The sequence below is a fragment of the Megalobrama amblycephala genome, linkage group LG3, assembly GCF_018812025.1.
Source record: "Megalobrama amblycephala isolate DHTTF-2021 linkage group LG3, ASM1881202v1, whole genome shotgun sequence".
Classification (NCBI taxonomy): domain Eukaryota; kingdom Metazoa; phylum Chordata; class Actinopteri; order Cypriniformes; family Xenocyprididae; genus Megalobrama; species Megalobrama amblycephala.
The window spans coordinates 50,565,471-50,589,767 of record NC_063046.1 but is presented as its reverse complement, the minus strand read 5'-3'; the positions used below and the strand labels follow the sequence as shown (position 1 = coordinate 50,589,767).

The following is a 24,297-nucleotide window of genomic DNA, read 5'->3' as shown; positions in this document are numbered from 1 at the left end:
GCAGCCCATAAATGCTGAGTGGTTTGTGTTGAGTTCACTCTACATAGACATGCTCCAGGTGTGTGTGTGTGTGTGTGTGTGCATGAGAGAGAGAGAGAGGCTGTCATAAACCTTCAATATTATAGAACTGTTCTTATTGTTGAATGTAGAAAGTGGCATTTCATTTGGAGTGTGTGTATGTGTGCATCCATTGGCAGATAAGTCTGTGTCTACAGAGGCATCCATAAATAAATAACTAGCTGTATTTAACTATAATGGGGTCTTATTATACCCTTAACTGAGGTCATAGCTATAGTTAAGGGCATAATTGCCTGTCTGTCACAAAGCCAGTTTAACCTTCTATTGTCTTCAGGCAAATTCTGACCCCTTTTTTGCTATTGGAACCAGACTTTGAGACTTTGTCAAGAAGATCTCAACAAAATCCAATTTTATTCTTTTTTTTTTTTATTATTCAAAAATGGTTTGTTTTTGTAAAAATCTGACCAAGAAATAATTGACTTTATTTAGAGAATTAGCCCTTCACATATACATAGTTTTCTCTATGAGGGTATAATCACCAGGGTAAAAGCCCCTTGGATTAAATTTTCACCTAAAATGCTACATGGTAACAGAAAAAGTACAGCACTAAATACCTAAACACCTGTTGTATAGTTTTGCATAAGTTGGGATAATGGATTTGTTGAGATGGGCGTGCACCATCACAATGGCGATATGTTTGTTTTTATAGCTCTAAGATGTACTCTACTCATTAAATAATAGCAGAATAATACAGGCTTTAGAATAAAACATGTGAGATTATGAAATTCCAAAAGTGATTGAAACTAACCAGGTTGTGTCTCAAAGTTCTTTAACATGTTACTCAAATTGTGTTACTCTATCAATATAATATTTAATATAATAAATATAATGTTTTTTCTATCATAATACACTTTTATCGAGATAAAAACACATTTTCTTTGAGGGAGTCTTTAAACCCATCGTTCCGTAATCAAGAACACCAGAATGTTTCTTGATTTTCAAAGATCACAGATGAATGCTGTTAAGATAGCTAAAACATAACACTGTTGTCCCATATCTCTAAGATGAAATGTGTAAGTTACACAGTGTTTCTTATGTATAATGCATTGTACATGATCTTTAAATAACATGGAAATGGATAAAAGCTTTTAAGCTGTGCAAGCAAACTCACAATGCGTGAATATGTCATGTCAGGGCTTGAACTCCTAGTGATGGTATGGCGTTTTTGTTTTGTGATGTAACGGTCTGTTGTGTATTTGAGTCCCTTTTATGCCTTGTGGTTGTGCCACTGATGATGAGGACATTCACATAGTGCTTAATGTCAGATATCAATGAGAAAGAAGATGCTGCAACAGTGCCTCTCTTATCATCTCTGCCTCTCTGCCACCCTCCTGTTCTGTTAATCTCTTCTTCTCTCTGAAATAAACTGTAGTCAAACATTGTGGCTACTGATGTGATCTAATGATCTATAACACATTATCTAATTCTCAGAATGAACCGGTGTGAGTCAGACTGTAAGATGTAATGCTCTAGTGCACCTTTAAACATTCAATGGACCATTTCCCAACCCTCGACCTGTATGGGATTGGAAGCCAGCTTGGATAGGATCCTAATTGATCACGGAATGGACTGCGGCTAAACTTAATCCCCTCCATCAAGTCCGCTGCCTCTCTGGCTACATACACACAGCAGATAATTAGAGTTGTAACTTCTCTTCTGAGCGGTCAATCTCACTTTTACACAGAGTTTGGTTATTTCTGACAAATTCACATTGTGTGGCATTTTACTGCCGAGGACTGCAGGTGGTAAAAACCAAATTTTCATTAAATCTGCATACTGTGTGCAGCTCCCAACTGAGCAACTAAACTGTAATTAGAAGCAGTGAACACTCACCCCCAGTTCCACAGAAAAGGATTAAGCTTAGTCCTTAGTCTCTATTCATGCAAGTGCAGCTCCAATCTAATTGAATTGGCAAACAAACGAACAGTTTCAACATTTACAACAAACTTTGTAGCTGTTGAAATCTGACAACAATGGTGTCATAAATTGTACTTTTTAAAACTCATGATGCAAGAAACACAGTTTTTCAGGTTAGGTTACATTGTAGTGTAGACCAGGGGAGTCAAACTCAGTTACTGGAGGGCCACAGCCCTGCAGAGTTTAGCTTTGACATTAATTTAGCACACCTGATCCAGCTAATCAAGTCCTTGCATGCTTATTTGAAAACTACAGCGCTGCGTCCAAAATCGAATACTTACATAGTGTGCTAAAAACAGTACGCCAACACAGTATGTCTGAATGCAATGCAATGTCTGAATGTCATTCATACTACCTATATTCATAGAACATACTTTTTTTAATGGTCGCGAAGTAAATTCAAATTCAAATGTAGTATCTACTCTGGAGCAGGGTTGGAATTAAACTCTTTAGGACTGTGACCCCCCCAGGAACTGAGTTTGATACCCCTGGCATAAATAAACAGGTGCAGGCAGGGCAGGACTTTTATTCCTACAACTACCATATTTAACTACAGCCATATTTAGCATTACGATTTTGGTAGTCAGTACATTTTGGGGTCAGTACAAGGTTGCCAGGTCTGCACAACAAAACCTGGCCAACTGCTAATCAAAACTAGCCCAATTACAGTAAAAATTGCTGACTACAAAAACTACCATTGGCAACAATGTAAAAGTAGCCCAAATTACTTAGCAACACTGGGTCAGTAAGATTTTTTTGGTAACACTTTCTATGAAGACCATGCTTATAATGATTTATGGCCACATTTATACTTATTTATAAGTAAGTATTACTATTCTATAAATATATTTATAAAGACTCATTAAGATTTATACTGCATTATAAGAACAGTTATAGATATATTTATATTATTTTTATAATTACTTATAAGCCATGCATTTTCTTTTTCAATGTGCATGCTTATTATACACTGATTTATAAATGATCACAAAATAGTTCCTTGTTTGCTGTATCAACTATTATTATGTTTTAATGGCTAAAGTTTGCATTAGAGGTAATGAATGATAATTTTGATTTGTTAAAATCTGGAATTATACTTTAAAAATATTGTTTTGCGAGTATGTAACATTAAAAAAAAAAAAAATCAACTGTTTGTATAAATGATTTCCTTTTTTTATTTCATTGCAGGAATTGTTGTTTATTAGTTACATTTACAAGTAAGCTTAAAATATAAAATGAGCACATATTCGTAATTTCTTAACATTTAATTTAGGAAAATTGCATCCTATGTTTTCACTTTATTTAAAGCCAACAATGATGCATTTATAGAGATTAGTAACTATTATTACTCACAATAAGTATTTATAAGAACACAACATGTCTATTAATAACAATATATTCACTAATTTGACAAATCTGAATAAAAAGTCATTTTAACTATAATATAACATTATTAAGATGCACCTTGCATTGCTATAAATACATTCATGGAACCATACAACGGGCTAATTAATACTTAAAAATCAATGTATAATGAATTATGAACATGCATTGAAATGGAAAATGCATGACATTATAAAAATAATATAATATAGGTCTTAAGTCTTTATAAATATGTTTATAAAATAGTAGTACTTGATTAGAAATAAGTATAAATGGAGCTATAATTCATTATAAGCATGGTCTTCATAGAAAGTGTTTTTTTAAAGAAATTAATAGTTTTATTCAGCAAGGACACATTCAGTATGTTTAAAAGTGATGAAGACATTTATAATATTACAAATGATTTTTGAACTTTATATTCATCAAACAATCCTGAAAAAGTTTCATGGTTTCTATAACCATATTAAAGCTGTTTTCAACATTGATATGAAACATTTCTTGAGCAGTAAATCACATATTAGAATGATATCTGACAGATCATGTGACACTTAAGACTGGAGTAATGATGCTGAAAATTCAGTTTCGCCATCACAGGAATAAATTACATATTAAAATATTTCACAATATTACTGTTTTTAGTAGACCATAATAGACCAAACTTTTGAACAGTAGATTGTACAAATGAACCATCATTCTTTTAAACAGTCTCTGTTGAAATGGATTGTTTACTCCCTAAATATTGCTGTGTGTTTGTGGCAAGTGAGTAATTTTTGTAATTTTAATTAAGTCCTTGGTTGTAGTACAGTGAAGACCGTGTTGTAGGACTGATGCCCCTGAGCACATCAGCTAGCTGTGAGCTTTGACTTGCAAATTTGTCAGGTGACGCTTGACAGGTGTCTGGGGTGAAAGTGAGCACTGAGGGTCGTAGTTATGGAAAGCCGTGAAGAGTTAGATACAGTCATACATATATCATACAACGACAAATTCTGCATATCTGTGTGTGTGTGCGAGTGTGAGAGAGAAATACAGATGTAGCTGTCTTGCATAACTGTTTTTTAAACAGGAATATAAATGTTGTCCAAACCCAGTAAGGATGGTTTGTAATGGACATACCCTCTGTCTAAACAAACCAATCTGACAGAGGATTCACAGGGACTATATTATTCATGCTTTTCTCTCTGAGGGATTTCCAAAGGAAGTATTTAGGGTTTGTGATTAACTGTGTGAACTGCAAGAAACTGTGGTAGTGTTTCTCTCAATGGAACAGAAAAACAGCAGCGACTTGGACACACAGGGTGACTGAATAAAAGTTTGGCTGGTGTAGGAGAATAATTCTGAGAGGGAAGGAGGGAGGGCGAACTGTGCGTGAGCGGAGAGAAGTTTCACACACGGAGGCCAAACAAGGAGATAACATGGAGGAAAATATTGAGAAGTGACGCCTGGCACTCTGAGGCGCAGAAAAATGAGAGACCATGTAGGCAGAGAGAAGAAAATCACAGGAAACCCAAAAAGACTGAACATCTGACATCTAGATTCTACTTCTGTTCCTGATGGCAAACTTGCTGGCTCCTCACTTATCAGTCTCTTTCCACTTTCGTTTTTGCTTCCCCTTTCTCATTCCTCATCATGTACTAATGCTAACTGCTTTATTTATTAGCCGCACGTCACATGCGTGTTTGTATGTCGTGTGGTAAATCTGGAAATGTCACTGTCTTAAGGCCACGAGTAGTGTGTCTCAGGGTAAATATTATTGTTTTGACTATATTGAGTGTGACAAAATCTGTGTGTGTTTAAGAGACTTTATTTGACTTTGAGGAAGCAGGGAGCTGTGCATGTTTAGTCATGTCTGGTGCGCATGTGTACACAAGAGCTTGGCACATCCTGTGAAGGGAATTGCTCCACATATTATAATATTAATGTTGTTTACATTTTGTTGGTTCCTTAAATATCCTAATTGAGGCAGTGTGTGTTTGTGTATAGAGGCTCATGATCATGCTTAGAAAGAATCTGATTTGTTTCACATTTTCTGCACTGATCTTTTTGATTCTATGGGATGAATTTGAACGTGTTAAAAGATGATTGGTTTACATTTCATAGCTAAATGATTCATTTGACACACACAACAAATAAAATAAATAAACACAGGTTGCAGAGAATGTGCACAATTCTGTGTTCCATTTTTTTTTACTTGGGCCAGTAAGCAACCAACCAGAACATCATAGCAACCACCTAGCAACATGCTGAAGCCACACAGAACACTTTAGAAACTTTATAGCAATTAGCAATGCCCTGGAAACCAACCATACCACCCTAGCATCATACTCCTTCTACACACCGAGCCGACGGTCGGCCGTCGGGCAGTTTTTGTTCGTCGGCCGACTAAGTTTTCTCAGTGTGTTCCGCACCGTCAGCTGAAGTTGGTTGGCTTTTTTTCGGCCAATTCGAATCACTGTCGGAGCTCGTCGGTCCGTCGGGCCATCTGAACGTTCTGATTGGCTGTTCAGATACTGCCACCTGCTGCTTCGGAAAGGCATTTCATCTCACGCAGGCGCAGAACGGACGTGCTACTTGGCCGTCGGCTGTCTAGCGTTGGTTTGGTGTGTCAGGGCAACTTTGGACACAGACTCTGCCGACGTGAACCAACCCTGCAGTCTGCTTTCGTCGTCACTAGTTCGTCGGCGTCGGCTTAGTGTGTTTCGGCCTTTAGAATAGTCTAGCACCTAGAATAGTCTAGTATGCTTACAAGTGTACTGTAACACTGGAGAGTACTAGACTATGCATACTAGACTATACTCCCACAATTGTAAGCGCCACTCATGTTTTCTTCGGAAATTACAAAAAAAAAAAAAGTTTCTTGTGGTTTCACATTTTTCCCTCCTTCATATCCTCCGTATGTTTTTCATTTTGTTTTTTGCTTGTCCTCCCACTAACTGATCACATTTTTCTCCCCTTCTTATTTCTTCATTCCTCAGACTTCTGTCCAGTGACTGTCACACGAAAGCCCACACACTGTTTAGAACACATGTTCATGCACACCAGAAATATGGAGGCAATGATTTCTCTCGGAGTATGGCTTTTTAGTCCAAATAAAACTCAAAATTGTGTGCTATTTCCATTTGATTATTACACAGTTTCCAGAATATATGGGAGAGCGTTTACACGATACTATCAACAAAGAACTAATATTGTAATATTTTAGTACTGTATGTGTTTATTAACACATACCATGGTCTGTCTGAATACTCAATTCTGATTGGCTGGAAGGTGTGCAATACACTTGAGAACCAGTGAGGTTTATATTCATCATATATTTGTTTATATTTATCATATTTGATGTTGTGTGTTGATCTGCGTTTATATGTGAATGACAGCCTTCAAATCCTCAATAAACGGTGCAAATGTAATGATGGTCGCACTTAGCTGAATGTTCATTAGAAGTGACTCGCTCGCAGATCATGACGTGATCAAGTTTGTTGTGATGATATCATAGTGGGTGAGTTGTTTACTTTGTAATTATTAATCCATCCATTTCCACTGGGGATTTGCGTATCTGTTGCAACCGTAATAGGTAATCAGCCAATCACAGCTGCATGTAGGCCCACCTCATATTCATGGTGCACCTTTGGACATTATTGAGAATGCATTGATCTCAAGGGAGGAAAAAGATGCACTGTTTCTGTCTGAAACTTGAGTGTTACTTTAGGACAGTATTGCTGTAGAAGAACATGTTTTGTTGTACAAGTGATCTGTATTGTTGATTATTTCTCATCAGAAATTTGTTGTGTAGGCACTGCCTCCCCTCTCAGGGAAAAACGCCCTTGGTGCTCACAGGCGCACAATGCAAGAGGCTGATGTGGTTTGCAACATGCAAAACTCGACCGACCTCATACCAGCATGTTGTTTTGGTTTGCTGCCAGAAAAAAAATCAGCAATTTGAGACGATACAGGAAACAAGTATAGCAACAAAGCACAGAAACAAGAAAATGCATCATCCTGGAGCTTTGCATCCAGTAGCTTTTCGTTTGCGTGTGCTGATTATTCAGGATAAGAGCTGTCTATGAACAGTTTCCTGGAAAGGGCTGAGAGGGGACCACTCATCCAGGTGGCCCACTGCAGCTGTATTTGCGTTTATTGACTCTTGCCACACTGCTAATGGAGTCTCACCTCACTGCAAAACAAGCCTCCACACACTTTCAGCAAGGTGAAGACAGAGACTGAGGAAGAACAGGGGCATTATTGCATACTCAAACAGAACATGTCCAAGTCGATGACCCACAGTTCACATATGGGTGTGTTTGACCTCTGCTCGCCCCCTCCAGCCTTTCCTCTCCTTCTGTTTCGCCCTCTCATTCAGGAAGGAGACCTTTTAGTGTGTGTAATTTAGACCAAGTCATTCGCTCTTTTGAAAGGTTGCTGTAAATCAGCATTTAAATGCATCAGAAAATGTCTCTCTTCCGTCTTCCTTCCCTCTTTCTTTCTTTACTTTAACCTGGGACGTCTTTGGCATTTTCTTCCCACTCTTTGTCATTCAGTTGCTTTATACCTCTTGGTAAATGTTAAAAGGTTAATTCACTCTACAATTATTTTTTTCATCATTTACTCACTCTTATGTCATTCCAAATTTGTAGGGCTGGGCGGTATGACATATATATTGTGGTGACTGTATGAAATGTCTATTGTTTGAGATTCTGGTGTATCAGGGTGTGTGTATATACATATGCTTAGCACAGAACTATTGACACTTTAGAGGGATGAAATGCATGAATGAGACAATATAGAGCAGGTTGTTAGAGTTAAGCGCAATAAATAGTGAAGAACTCAGTGCGGTACTCGGGCTGACTGGCACACTGCCAAAGTTTGCACACGGAAGGCTTCCTCTCTCAGAAGGCAATTGCGAATTTGGGACGTGCTTAAAGTTAAAAAGAGTTATTAAGCACAATAAGCTGTGGAAAAGAAAATGCGGTGCTCGCGCTGACTGAGACAGCTGAAGTGCGCACACAGATAGCTGTGTCTCTGATCGCAAATTCGGTTCTCTTTCAAGCCTTATTGCGCTTGAATGGTCGAATACACACACAATTAAATACACACACAATTATCTTAAAATGCCCATCGTAAACACAATCGGTTGTCTCAAGTGGAAGTAAACAGTTGGGTGTAAACTGGATGCGTATCGGTATAATGGGTTCGTGCATTCGATCTTAAAGTGACAGCAGCCTAATATACCTACTGCTCTCTGCGTCATTAATGTTAATTTAAACAAAAGAAATAATATCTTGCTGCTCTATAAAATAACAAAACTAACAAAAATAAATACAAATATATGTATGATATGTATCGTTATTGTGAAATAAGACTTTGGTTATATCAACCACCCCTACAAATTTGTATGAATTTCATTCTATTGTGCAACAGACTTTCCTGGTCATGCTTTTCCATTAAAATATGATAAATGAATACTGACCGGCTGATTGAAAACATGTATATACTTTTTGACTTTCTTTCTTCTACATGACATGCAGGCAAAAGAGATGGAAAGTTGCGTAGCGCTTTGTGTACTGGGGTAACCGTGATATTTCTGCTTTTCAATAAGAGCCACCCACTGTCAGAGAGTGAATTTGCGTTTTCATTCAGCCTGTCTAGCGTTTTTTGTTTTTTTTCCCCGCAACACATTGTTTAAAAATAAAAAATGCTTGCAAACAAGACCAAATTTTTATGCCAAGCATTTGTGTTTGTTTTTTTTTTTAAATATTTTTGTCAATATGTATAACTACTTTAATAATATTAGACAAGTCCTATGCATTAAGTCATATCCATTTGCGACTATTATTATTTTTTTTTTTTTAGTAAAAGCTTTATGCTAATCTACAAATAAGATTATATTTTCTATACAAATCAGTATTTAATGTCCATTTATTTGTAATAAGGCAGGATAATGTACAGTCAGGTGGTCATTATCGCAAAATAAACCCCCTCGGTGATCCACGACCCCTCTGCTTCACTTCAGGGTCTATTTAGCAATAATAAGCGACTGGCTTTACAGTATCCCTTACTTACCTGTACTGTATGTACATGTGTCCATGCCCTGCTAATCTGGTGAGTCCAAAGGTGAAGTCTAGACATAAAAAGCTGCATGTTGACAAGGCGGCACATATAATATACATGCTGGCAAACTAAACAATGATTTATTATTGATAGCTTTGATTATACAGATTTTTACTGTAAAATAATTTTTGTCTCTTTTATTCTGTCTACTTGTCGTGCATTCCTAGACTTTGAGGTGTTGAAGTCAGTCATGTCATAGTTTGTGCGTGTGTGCATTATGTAAGGGCTATAAAAGCATGTAAATATTGGAAGCCAAATACACCCAAGAGCCAAGAGAGCAGGCCACTCACCCACTGAAATAACTCACATTGTTGATGCATTAACTGTATGCGCCTCTGTCTGAGAGAATGCACACACTGCTGTCATTTGCTGGCCACAAGCTTCAGTTCGCTTTAATGGTTTACCCAAATAACCATTTAAAGTCCTCTGACATGTGCAAATGTCAACCATGCACACAAAGATGAAGCTGTAATTTGGATAAACTTTGGGAATAAAGTTCTCCTTGCATATTAGCAAAATATGACAAAACTCCATTTGTGGTCATCGTCGTGTGTGTGTGTGTGTATGAGTGTGTGTGTGCATGTGTCATATCATTAGGGCTTGACATTGGGAGTCAGAGAAGCTTGACAGGTTTTTATAAGCCTGTACACCCACACTAATGAGACCCTTACAGGGTGAAGGTCACTTCCCTCCCTTCTACACGTTCAAGTTGTAATGTTGTTTACCCTGTTTTGCCTTTCCAAAACATTTCCAGTGCACAAAAAAAAAAAAAAAGACTCCAGGTTGTGAAGAGTGGTAACCAAAGACGTTGAAAGGATAGCTCACCCCAAAATGGCATTGATTTCTTTCTTGAAGAATGTTCAGAACAAATACAGTTTTGGTTACCATTGACTTCCATTCTATTGAAAGAAGAGACATTTCTTAAAATATTGTCCTTTGTGTTCCACAGAAGTAAAAGTCATGTGGTTTTGTAATGACATGAGGGTGAGTAAATGATGACAGAATATTCATTTTGGTGTGAACTATCCCTTTAAGTCCATAAGATCTGTTGAACGCACTGAACATTTTTCCTTCATAACAAAATAAAATATGCTGTTTACTCAGACTAAGGTCTGCTACTTCTCTCTTTCTCTCATATGCTGTCTGTATATTTTTTCCTGCTGTCTTTTTATACTATATTCAGCTCACCTGATGTTTTTGAGAGGTCTGTGTACACCGATAGTATACAGTGCTTTAAATAAAGCTTATTCAGCAGTAGTATTGCAACAGTAACATTTGTTTATGCAAACATTAAAAGCAGTCAGCATGCAAATTCGTTTGATTGTGCTTAGAGACAGCCGGTGTGTGTGTGCCATGTGCCGTGTGTGTGTGTGTGTTTATATCTCTCAGCACTGGGTGGAGTATTTCAGAGATGTTGTAAAGGAAATCTGTGCTCCCAGATTAATTTAATCATATGCAAACATTCCACAAGACTGCAACTATACATCGGCAGCTGCACGTCACTTCACTGCTAACACATACAGATGAGATTAGTTCTTAACTGACTGTCCAAACACATCAGATTAAGTGTGCTGATGTAGAATATTTTCAGTAATTGACCAGTGAAGAATTTTTAATGAGGCAAAAAAAAAAAAAAAACTACAACGTGCAAATAGATCTTTGTTTTCGCTCTTTGGGACATAGATAAGAGTCGAAAACCTTTGCATGTCACCTGAAATAGATGGCTATGACCGGTATGGAATGCTAGCATACTGCACACTGCACAGTAAATACTGCGTACTACTAAAATAATATGTTGAACAATATGCAACAGTACAGTAAGTTTTACATGAGTGAATGGTATTTGATTGTTGTGTATCTTATTTTGCATTTTTCATCCAACTTTATGTAAAAACTTTTGGCAGTCCAGTCAAATAATGAAACATATTTATTAATGATTAAAAATGCTACAAAAAAAAAAGAAGTGTCTCTTTCTCACCAAGTCAGATTTTTTTTCAATCAAAACAGTAATATTGTGGAATATTATTACAATTTAAAATAGCTGTTTTGTATTTTAATTTATTCTTAAAATGTAATTTATTCCTGTGATGACAAAGCTGAATTTTTCCGTCTTCAGTGTCACATGATCAGAAATCTTTCTGATATGCTGATTTTGTGCTCAAGAAACATTTCTTATTATCGTCAAAACATTTGTCCTGCTTAATATTAATTATTAAACTAATATTTTTGTGAAACCATGATACATTTTTTTAAAGGATTTTTTCATTTACATACATTTCAAAAGAACTGCATTTGTTTGAAATAGAAATATTTTTTCTAACGTTATAAATGTCTTTATTCTCACTTTTGGTCAATTTAATGTATACTTGCTGAATAAAAGTGTTCATTTATAAAAAAAAAAATAATAATAATCTTACTAACCCCAAGCTTCTTTTTTTTTTAAGCTTTGTGTAGTATACATACTACATACTTCAAAATAAATACAAGTATATATTATGGTAATATGCAGTTCCAGTCATATGCAGCCATCAGCTTCTGTGGCTTATGCATTAAACTCCCCTAATGTCTCTCTCTGTGGCTTTTGAGGTTTTGGTTTCAGTCATTACATTCATTTCTAAATCATACTGTCCCTCAGGACCATCCACCCATTCCAAGCACTTCCCATTTATCTAACTTGCTTTTAAATCATTATGCCTATATGTCTCTGCCTTTCTGCTTATTGGCTGTATGTTCATAATTGACGTGTTGGCATGGCTGCCATTGTGTCTTGATTACTATGGTATCAGTTCAATTTGATTCCAGTTGAATTAGCAATTAATTTTATTTAATAAATGTTGTAAACCAGGTCTTTGTTTCCCAGTGATCTTCAATAGTAATCATGTCAGTTGCTAATGTTTTTCATATCATTAAGTGAATGACATTCTTCTGCTTTCTGTATAGGAGTACTGATGTTTTTTGTAAAACTGCATGAATGTGCTGATTGCCACCTGGTTGATTTTTTTTTTTCCATTTGTATGTGTTCAGGATGCCAACAGCACACCCAGCCTCATCACCCTCAAAGTGGACCCAGATGGATTCTTCCTCTACTGGTCTGGAGGGACCAACATGGTCAGTTATTTTCCTTTTTGCTTGTACCAGCAAATACCAGCCCTGGCATGGCACCTGTTGTTGGTTGTAGTATTATCAAACAATCCTTTTTATTCTGTACTAATGTAAGTTTTGCAGAAATTATACTAAAATATGGCAAATCCTGTTGTCATGTTTCTTATTATATGAACACAGGTACTTATTTTTTTCACCAAATCTTCACTGTAAAAACCCAATAAATGTCCTAACACTTTTTATTTGACTTTGCTTAATTGTTAGATTCTAGTGATCTGCACTATTTGCATACTATGCCTTTGTTACTCAGAAAGCCCTTGTTAAGATAAATTGATTATATTAGGCAGAACTTAAATTGAATGAGTGACAGCAGATTTCACATTCCCAACATGCTTTGCTTCAGACACTAGGGGTATTATTTTATGTGATTTTTCATAAGATTAATACAGGGGGAGATTTTTTAGTGTTTAATGTTCTATTATATTTGGTTTTAAAAGGGTTTGTTATGTCTGCGTTTTGGGGAGGTTACCATTTTGCTGAAGGGTATAACCTGTGGTTGGGTCGAGGATGGGTCTACTAATGTTAAAGAGTTAGTTAGTTCAGCCAAAAATCAAAATTCTGTCATCATTTACTCACCCTCGCTTCAAACCCGCAAGACTTTTCATCTTCAGAACACAAGTGAATGAGAGATTTCTGTCCCTCCATTGACAGTCTACACAACTACCACTTTGAATCAATAATCCACATGAATTGAGCAGTTTAGTGCAAATTTTCTGAAGCGAGATGATCGCTTTATATGATGAACACATTTAATTTATTCACATATAAACACTGATCTGCAAATATAAACAAAAGCTTACTTGCTTGATGCGTGAGAACAAACCTCATAGGTTCTTGCAGAAGCTCAAACGTGCTGCGAAACACACAAGAATAAACCTCATTGGTTCTTGCATGTCAAGCAAACATGCTTGAGTTTCCGTTTACCATGTCTGATGTGTGAGTTAAAGGTGATAATTTTCGTCGACTGAGAAACCAAAGACTGTTACTGAGTTTTTGAGATGAGCGCATGCGTAAGAACAACCCCCCCTCCTTTCGAGGGAACGTGCATGAGTATTGGAACACGAGTGTTTACCACCGGCATTCGCTGTATCGTGTTAGTGGATTCATTATGTCGGACTCACCGCAGGTAACTCATAATCTGCAGTTGTTATTCCTGTCTCCTGACTAAAACATTGCATGCAGCGCCTATGGAGTGTGGAGAGTTACTGGAGCGCGCAGCCGCGCTCGTCTCTCACAAGGTACGTCATGGCAGTGATTGACAAGCCAGAAGGTTGGCTGATAAACGATTGGCTGATGTTTTTAAGGCCCTACCTCGTGCACAGATGATGTATATTAATATTATTCCTTTGTGCACCTTATAAATAGTCTTTTATCAGTTAGTAAAGACAGTTTCAAGTAATATTGCAAAAATGTATAAAACAAAACATCCTCTTTAGCACCTTTAATGAGTGTTTATATGTGAATAAAAGCCTAAATTCAGTCTGTTCATCATGTAAAGCGATCATGTATGTTTACAAAATGTGGACTAAACCACTCAATTCATATGGATTAGTTTTACGATCTCTTTATGAACGATTTGAAGTTTTAAGTTTACTTAAAGGCAATCTGTTTGCATGCTTTTAAAAGTACGGTTAACTAATTAAATTTTACAGTGTTAAAACAAATATTAAAGTTCATACAGTGGATTATTTTATGCATCAGTCTCTATCCTAAATGAAAACCATCAGTAAGGTGACATTTACTCCTAGGTAAATTGATGTAATACTAGTTTAGTGAACATTAGTTCAAATACATATTGGTTCAAACATAAGCGACAGTTAGTTAAAGGGATGGTTCACCCAAAAATGAGAATTCTGTCATAATTTAATTTATTCACAAACAAACATTAATCAATGCAGTGAATGCACATACATCAAGCACATAAAATATGGTAAACAGAAACTCAAGCGTTCTAGCTTACAACAAGGTTTGTTCTCTCGTGTCAAGCACGTTTGAGTTTCAGCAAGACCCAGTGAGATTTGTTCTCACACATCAAGTATGTTTGAGCTTCTGTTTATCATATTTACGATATATATGTACATTAATCAATGTTTATATGAATAAAAGCCTAAACTAAATATATCATATAAAGTGATTTGTGTCTCTTTAGAAGACTTGGACTAAACTGCTTGATTTATTTGGATTACTTTTACAATATCTTCATAAACTTCATAAAGTCTCTTGGTGCAGTTTTGGGGGAATGGGCTTTCAATAGAGGGACAGAAATCTCTCAGGTTTCATTTGTGTTTTGAAAATGAACAAAAGTCATATAGGTTTGGAATGACATGAGGGTGAGTAAATGATGACAGACTTTTCATTTTTGGGTAAACCCTTTAAGGTGTTCGCGTAGTGTGTATGATGTAGAAATGTTGGAAACAGTTCTGTTAACTTACACTAATATTACCAGTTTTAAATAGCAAACTAACAAAAAGTTTCTTAAGCGTAGGATTTAAATGATGCTTCCTTCATTAATTGTTTTTGTGAATTATATGAATTAAATTTACTTGGATGAATTAGAAGCTTGGTTAATAAGGCTTTTCTCTTTTTGACGCTAGCTTTTGTCTCAATCCTGATTTGCTGTTTTCACGGTTTTTGTCACTTTAACTGTATAATTTTTTGAAGGAATGTGGCAGATAAAATGCTTTGCAATGTCACAATCCATTCCAGCCCACATTAGAATAATATCTATTGAAGTTAAGTACCATTTTTTTTTTTGAGCACTTATTAAAGAAAATCACACTGACATTCTGTAAAGCTTGTCAGACCTAGCAACAGTATCCAAGGGCATAGATTTCAATCCTGTTGGTGCTCAGAAGCTTGAGCACCCATGGAAATTGTCAAGCACCCACGGAAAATACACAAGATATTTTCTCCATTCATTTTAACAAATCAAAAAATCGATTGAGATTCGGGAACCTCTCTAATTGGTGGATCTCACGTTGAGTCCCAGTGGGTCATAGTACACATAATTCAACCATTATATTTAGCATAACAACCTGACACAAAAGCTTGTGCTGTCTGTTTTTTGCATGATGACAAATCGCATTTTACGTGATTAATTCCAAAATCACCAGGTTTATCACAGAGAGAGCAATCCGACAAAAAAAAAAAAAAAAAAAAAAAAAAAAATTCATCCATCCATAAAAAAATGATTCCATACGACTCCAGGTGGTTAATAAAGGCCTTTTGAAGTGAATTGATGCATTTGTGTAAGACAAGTATCCTTATTTAAAACTTTATAAAGTAAAATAATGAGCTTCTGGTGTGACAGCCGTACACATTTGACATTCCATAATGCTTTCTTTTTTGGGTGAACTATCCCTTTCATGGGCCAACGTGAATAAATCTAGATTTAAAGGTGCCCTAGAACTTTTTAAAAAAAGATGTAATATAAGTCTAAGGTGTCCCCTGAATGTGTCTGTGAAGTTTCAGCTCAAAATACCCCATAGATTTTTTTTTTTTTATTAATTTTTTTAACTGCCTATTTTGGGGCATCATTATAAATGAGCCGATTCAGGGCTACTGGCCCTTTAATTCTCGTGCTCTCCGCCCACAGAGCTCGTGCTTGCCTTGAACAGTGCATAAACAAAGTTTACACAGCTAATATAACCCTCAAATGGATCTTTACAAAGTGTTCGTCATGCATGCATCGGATTATGTGAGTATTGTATACTGTTATATTGTTTACTTTGATTCTGAATGAATTTGAGGCTGTGCTCCGTGGCTAACGGCTATTGCTACACTGTTGGAGAGATTTATAAAGAATGAAGTTGTGTTTATGAATTATACAGACTGCAAGTGTTTAATAATGAAAATAGCGACGGCTCTTGTCTTCGTGAATACAGTAAGAAACGATGGTAACTTTAACCACATTTAACAGTACATTAGCAACATGCTAACGAAACATTTAGAAAGACAGTTTACAAATATCACTAAAAATATCATGTTATCATGGATCATGTCAGTTATTATTGCTCCATCTGCCATTTTTCGCTGTTGTTCTTGCTTGCTTACCTAGTCTGATGATTCAGCTGTGCACAGATCCAGACGTTAATACTGGCTGCCCTTGTCTAATGCCTTTCATAATGTTGGGAACATGGGCTGGCATATGCAAATATTGGGGCGTACACTCCGACTGTTACGTAACAGACTGAGACTCACTGTATGTCATTTCCATGTACTGAACTCTTGTTATTTGACTATGCCAAGATAAATTCAATTTTTCATTTGAGGGCACCTTTAAATTCAAAGAGACAAGATATTCTCTGCATGACTTGACATTTTATTCTTATCCAAAATGAGGCAATGAAAGCATTATGGAACTCTAAACACTCTTGTGTCATGTATGTTTCATTCAAAGCTGGAACACCCACCGGCAGAAACATAAATCAGCTTGGATGTCCTAGGGGAAGAAGTTTAGCACACTAATAAAATGAGCACTGAATTGTTTGATAAAGTCAGGTATTATGTCTTTCAATCATACTAAAAAGAAACATGATTGACTTGTTTTATGACTAAAGTTTTTTTTTTTTTTTTTACCCCTAGCTTAATTTGACCTGTCCTCCCAATTCTGCCATATATTATCAGTCCTGTCTGCGTCACTTCTCTTTTTCTGTCCGTCTCTCTCTCCTCCTGCCATGCGGGCTACTGGCTTATCATGTGAGTGCTCATGAATGAAATTAAATTTTAGCCAGTGAAATTCAATCAAGGCATCCTCCCATCCTTTCTCTCACTCTCTCTTTAGTTATTAGATACGTTGTTTTCCCTCTTTTCATGCTCTCGTGCTGATCAGTGTGGCATGTGTGGTATGAGGACGCAGCTCAAGCTGGTTCCAGTAAATTTAGAGAAGGGACTTTCTGCAGTCTAAGGAGACAGCGCAGTGTGTGAAACTCACATAAACTCGGCAGCAAATTCATGCCAGTTGCCAAGACGAATTGTTTATTTTGCTAGCCGAGTATGTTATTTGGAGATTCCTTAATGTGCCGAAGGTGCTAATGTGTTTACTTCCTAAACACTGAAGCAACAAGCTGAGAATAATATTTTTTTTTTTGGCTGTCTATTTGAATCTATAAGGATGTTGCATTTGTGTTGCATTGAGTGTGTTGCGATACGGTATTAGGACACTAGGCCGATCTTCGCCTGAGGAAAGACAGTAACCTTGTTTGGTGTAGGGAATTTTGGCCCTGGGGAGCCCGTCCTCTCCAGTTAATAGTAAAGAGGCCACCTCATCTCGTCTCTTCAGTAACTTGCTTGCACATTCAGGCACATTTATATTTAATGTCGCTATTATTATATTTAATGATGCCATTATCCAACACACTCTATTTCTTTTCCTTCTAAGTACTGAAAGGTTGTTTAAAGTCAGCCATACTTCCATGAATCCATTTTATGTCATTCTCTGTTCCCTTTTTCTTTTTTTTTGGCAAGTTGGATAATGGTGGTGATCTCACACATGTTCTCACAGGCTCAGCGGCACATGCGCAGTCGAGCTTGATTGTTTCGTCAAGAAATGAACATAATTTTGTGGTAGAACGGGTTTTGTGTGTAGCAAAACACCCTCGCACTGTGAGAACTGTTTTCCTGAGGGTTTTTTCTGCTGTTGTGTTGTTTGTGTGTGGCTGAGCCACAGTGTCACTGTGCTACCCACTCAATATACAAGGCAGGTTTGCATGCATGTCCGTCACAATGCTCTGTTATTCTGTGAACCATGTTTGTGGGTTTGTTGGCATGTGTGGCCTATTTTCAAGGCAAATCTCGTACCTGGTTAGTGGTTTCTAGATCCAACATAGCCTTCAGCTCTACAGGTAGAGACATGATTACCAGGAATCAGTTGTCTTTCAGGACTTTCTGCCATTTGTCCAGTTCAATTCTTTACCTGGGTTGCTTGTATTCCTCAGTTATTAGTTAAAGCTGCAGTCCATAACTTTTTTTGGTTAAAAATGATCCAAAATAAATTTTTGAGCAAGTACATAACCAGCCAGTGTTCAAAACTATCTCCTTACCTTAGCCCGATTCACAACAGTAAGCTTGTAATAATGTTTTATAATAAATCGATACTGGTGGATTTCTGCTGGAAATTGGAGCATGCAGGCGTTCGTCTTTGCGTCATTATGTCACGTCTGTAAACAGAAAGGAAGGAGTCCCAGCTAGACTATGCCTATAGGATGCTGCTGGTAGCGGTTCATTTATAGCCTTTTCTCACAGCAGCTGAAATAATTAAACTTATCATTTTGAAGGTGGATTGTAATGCAGAATGGTCCAAATAACAATCATCAGTGACAACTGGAGATTCACCAGTAGTCAAAAGTAAAAAAACTGCAGAGTGGCTATAGAAACTGAACTCTACAGGTAACGCTAACACACACTATATACAGTACACAGTCACACAATGCCGATGTTGTTAACATTAACAATTTGAGAACAAAGTATAAAATAATAATTTGCACGGTTTGATGCGATACGAGTTAAGCAATCATTAAATTTAATCACCATTGGCAGCGCGATTTATTGTAGGCCTAATGCTTCTTCCCCTCAGTTGGTCAGAACAAAAGTGGCAGACATGTTACCTATTTGTTCAGATGACATTTTATGGTGAAAATTCCTACTTTGGTCATACTTCAAGACTACAGTCTGTGATTCTGAAGTACAGTATCCACATCTGTATGGTGACTGACAGCAAACATTAGATTCATCTGCGCTGAGGAGCTGTGCCGATGTACAACGCACGTAAAGATAATAATTCCGCATATGACTGCAATTGCAGGTTTCAAACAGAGATGGCAACTAAGAGGCAAATCTTATGGACAGCAGCTTTAAAGCTCACTTAGTATGTGTTATAGGGATGTGGCATGCCCAGACACATCACATTGAGTCACTTAAAGCTGCTGTCCGTAACTTTTTGTGTTCAAAATTTATACAAATTGTATAATGAGAATGTACAACATGAATCCATTTTGCAAACTGTGTTTTTACCCTGTATCATTATGGTACACTTATAATAAGTGTTTATATTCGGACTATTTCAGACTGGACTGGGAGGACCCGCCGCAGAGTATAACAGTAACTGCGTGACACGCCATAGACATACACGGAGAAAAGTAGCTCCGGCTACAATGTTCTTGGCCAATACTAAATGAATAGTCACTTTACTTTCTCTTATGAGCAAAGTCATGTCACAGGAAGGAGAAAGAGGAAAAAACTATGTGTGTGTAAAAGTACACTGACTTTACTGGTCAAAAGGCTTATAAATTGGCCAAAACATATATTTTTTTTTTATTTAAATCTGGTTTTGCACATGTTGCTGTGATGGGTATGGTTTAGGTGATAGAAAATATAATTAACCTCATAAAAAAAACATGGTAGTCTATGCAATGTCCTCAGTAATATAGTGAAACAAACGTGTGTGTGTTTATGCAAGTTAATGTGCTATGCAACAAAGGAAACAAGTTGCATAATATATACTAACTTGCACTTTTCGTTGAAAAATTCCTGTAAAAAAAATGTATTGTAAAATTTAACTTATTAGATGTTAGAATAAATATTTGTTAATATATTATCTAAATCATATATTAAATATTTAATAAAAAAACATGATATTCAATTTAATATTTAATAAATATACCTAAATAACAGTCCATATTCACATATGTAATTCCACTTAATAAACTGTAAATAAATATTCTGTTAAATTTACAGTAAAAACCTGCAGCTGTTAAATTCTTAGTAAAAAAAATATATGATGACAATATTTTAGGTATTGCGAGATGGCATAATGGTCTTTTGTATATTTTACAACTTAGAACTACATTTCAAGTGCTATATTATAATCAAGCTACTTGAACTACAAAAAAAAAAAGCCTTTGTAAGCCGCTGTAGCTCATTTATAACGGCGTGTGTAAACAAAATGGGTGTCAGCTCAAATAAACTGTCAGTAAGACAACAAAGATCAGTCTGTGCTTCTAGCCAGTGTAGCTATTTAAAAAGATCAATAAAGAATTGACAAAGTGTCTTGTAGCTATAGTTTGTATTGGATGCTTCAAGAAATCGCTTTTGACTGTCTGAGTAGCTAAAGTTTAAACCATCCATTTTATGGTGATGTGTTTGAAAGCATAGAGTCTAACATAATTACAAAACTAACTGAATTAGTCACAAAGTGAGGCGATTATCTCATATAAACATGGTTAGCTTAGAAATGAAATTGAATTAATGGCTTTTCTCAACAATAAGAAAGCTTTACATAAAACATAAACGACTGCCATTATGAGGAATCAATAATAGATTAGCGTTAGCATCAGAAAGCTCCATCAGACATGCATCTAGTTAGATTTTTAGTAAATTTGTGGTTCTCTAAAGGATGTGGGATTGTGTACATTAATATTGCTGTCCTTAATGGCAGATTGTGGCATGTGATTGGAGGGTAACAGCACTCTTGTGTTCTCTATTCTTCAATTAGCAGAATTTGTTTGTGGTAAAGCAGGATGAGGAGCCCATCTGTGCTGAAGCTAATGGCTAATGATGGCACTGAGGCTGCATTAGCCTTTGCACTGGTTCATTTTAGCCCACAGACTCATTCTGGCTTGTCTTGCTCTCCCCATGTGTCCGTTTTCACTCCTCATACATCCTTCTCTTCTCCCCTTGCTCTGCGCTTCATTTTCTCTTTCTTCAGCACTGTCATTCTCTGTCATGGACAGCTGGTTGTCATCAGTGAGGAACAGAAAGGCGTCAGTGCAACCGTTAATTGTAAACGGAGACATGACACTTCCTCTCTACTTCTCTATATCTCTCTCCGTAGTATCTCCCTTCCTCTCGTTCTTTTCGCTTCTCTTGGTTTCTTTCTCTCCCCCTCTCACTTTCTGCAAGCGTGGGAAAGCATACAGGAAATCGTTCAGACTGTTAGGGTAGTTTTGGAGCATAACTTGCCCTGTGCCCTTCACCAATGGCATGCCCTCCAAAAAAAAAAAAAAAAAAAAAAAACTCAATAACTCTCTCCCTCCCTCTTTTACTCATTCACGCTCTCTTCCTCTTTCTTGCTCTCTCACTTTCACCTTTAGTGGTGAACAAATGGTCTGGAGTGATGATAGATTTATGCAGTGGGGTCCCAAGTTCCACATTAAAAATGTGGGATTCAAACTCAAATTTAAATCTGGAAATCAGCAAAAATAAATAAATCTTGGAAATGAAGACATCAATAATGAAAAATGAAATATAAATAATGAAAAATGATTTTGCAACACTTATGTCATATAAGCAAATGTGTGACACTAATCTTCATGTGAATTTTTCCATTAAACTTCAAATGTACTCAATTTTTTATGCTGATAATATAATTTGTAATGGAAAAATGTAAGACTCATTTAAAGTGACACTAAATACTTTATAATGTTACAAAAGATTTCTGCTTTTCTTTTTGCACTCTGAAAACCTTTTCAGAGCAGTCAAAAGGCAGAGCAGTCTAACCGGTTTGTCCAGACTAAGAGACCGATCAACCACCTTACCTGGTTTTTAAGCTGTATTTTTTTTCTTTTCAAGAGGGTCATGTACAATGAACAGCAGACTGATAGGCAGAGAGTTTCATCCTTTTAAAAAGTTGTGGTTTCAAACTGCCCCGAGACACAGCATTAAAACATACCCTATAGACTGAGTAAAGATAAGAGCGCATTTTCAAAATACCTCAGGAAAAACAAAGCCCATTAATGAAACCAAACCACAGAAAAAGGGTGCGTAGGAGAGATAATGGAGGAGAGATATCAGTCAGAAAGAGCTCTTCAAAGCTGTCCAGTCATGTCAGGCCTGATCTAACTCCAATCTCTGTGTTTTGTTATGTATTAATCTAAGTTTAGTGGCTCCCAGCCTGTTATGGCTCATAGTGGTACATAGTTCATTCATAAGGAAGTGTGACATTATTGGCCACTGCTGCCGGTCATTATTATTTGTTGAAGGTGACATGGCCTGAAGAGATTAACAGGGACTTTTTATATCCACTGTAACAGAATAACTCCATATATGCTAAAATATACAGTGGTCCCTAAAGGTACTTTGACACTTAAAAGGATATTTTACCCAAAAATTAAAATATCCCTTAAATGCATGACTGTTTCGCCAATCATTTTTACATATTCGGGTCTTTATCAACCCGGATCTATATCTAACACGGAAGGATCTTTACCCGTCGCGATAATATAAAACTTCTCTGATATTAGAGTAGCAACTACAGAAGAATAAATTAAATCATATTTTGTAACCTTTTGGAGCTTGAAAGGCCTCAGTTTGAACAGATGTTTTATGCCATCATCACTGTCCTCGTCAGAGCTCATTTCCCAGTAAATTCAGCAAATAATAGGCTAGTTTTATGTTTGAGGTCACGAATATAAGCCCATTTGCGATCTCAAACGTATTCTCAAAATCAATATTTCGATCGCTAACCGCTTCACCAGATCAATCCAGTAACAGTTACAGTCATATTTGATTGCGTTCAGTACTTGTTCTGCAGTAAATCGCTGAGCCATTTCATGTTTTTCTTATTATTTCGTTTTCTGTCTGAATGAGTCGTCACTTCAGCATTGTGTATCAGACATTGCCACCTTGTGGAATAAAGGTGAATTGCATTTATTCCGTCATCTAAGATTCAATTATTGTTGTGAAGAAAAAAATATACGTACACTGATACACACCTCGGGTCGTTAGCGACCCTATACAACTTTTACAAAAAATGAATACAAAAATAGGCATTCTTTTATAATTTTATGATTTAATTTCTTGTTATATTCTTTATAATGAATTGATTGAGGAATACCAAGAAGTTTGATGTCTAACTTTAAAAAATGAATGAGGAGGAGGGTAGTGAATGATGTCCCGGGTCACTAAAGACCCGAGGTATGCATTTAAGGGATATTGTCATCATTTATTCACCCTCATGTTGTCGTTCCAAACCTATGGAAGCTTGTTTCCACTACAAAATAAAAAAATGTAAAAGATAATTGCCACTTTTTCATCTCACAATTCTGACTTTTTTTCTTACAATTACGAGATATAAACTCGCAGGTTACTTTTTTTTCTCACAATTGCGAGTTTACAGTATATCTCACAATTCGGACTTTTTTTCTTACAATTACGAGATATAAACTCGCACGTTACTTTTTTTTCTCACAATTGCGAGTTTACAGTATATCTCACAATTCTGACTTCCTTTCTCAGAATTGTGAGATATAAACTTATAATTGCGATTTATAAAGTCCAGTTCTGAGGAAAAAATAGTTTTTTACTGACTCACAATTGCATTATAAAGTCAGAATTATGAGATATAAACGTGCGATTCTGAGAAAAAACACGCAATTGCGACTTTATATCATGCAATTATGACTTTTTCTCACTCATGTGACTTTTATCATGCAATTCGAAAAAAGTCAGAATTGTGAGAGAAAGTTAAAATTACCTTTTTTTTTTTTTTTTTTTTTTTTTTTTTTTTAATTTTTTATTTATTTATTTTTAATTATGTGGTGGAAACAAGCTTCCATACAAACCTATATGACTTTGTATGACCTGTATTATTATTTTGAGAATTTATTGTTACCAACATTCTTAAATAGCTTCTTTTGTGCTTCACAGAAGGAAGTCATA

At 36.3% G+C, this 24,297-nt stretch overlaps 1 protein-coding gene across 2 annotated transcripts in view; it reads left to right on the top strand.

Moving 5' to 3' along the window:
• plcb3 (phospholipase C, beta 3 (phosphatidylinositol-specific)) overlaps positions 1-24,297 on the top strand; it is a 68,784-nt gene that overhangs the window by 2,155 nt on the left and 42,332 nt on the right. For both annotated transcript variants that reach the window (XM_048185977.1, XM_048185976.1), the window contains exon 2: positions 12,505-12,588. In XM_048185977.1, coding sequence (XP_048041934.1) covers positions 12,505-12,588 — 84 coding nt within the window. The remainder of the gene's footprint in view (positions 1-12,504; positions 12,589-24,297) is intronic.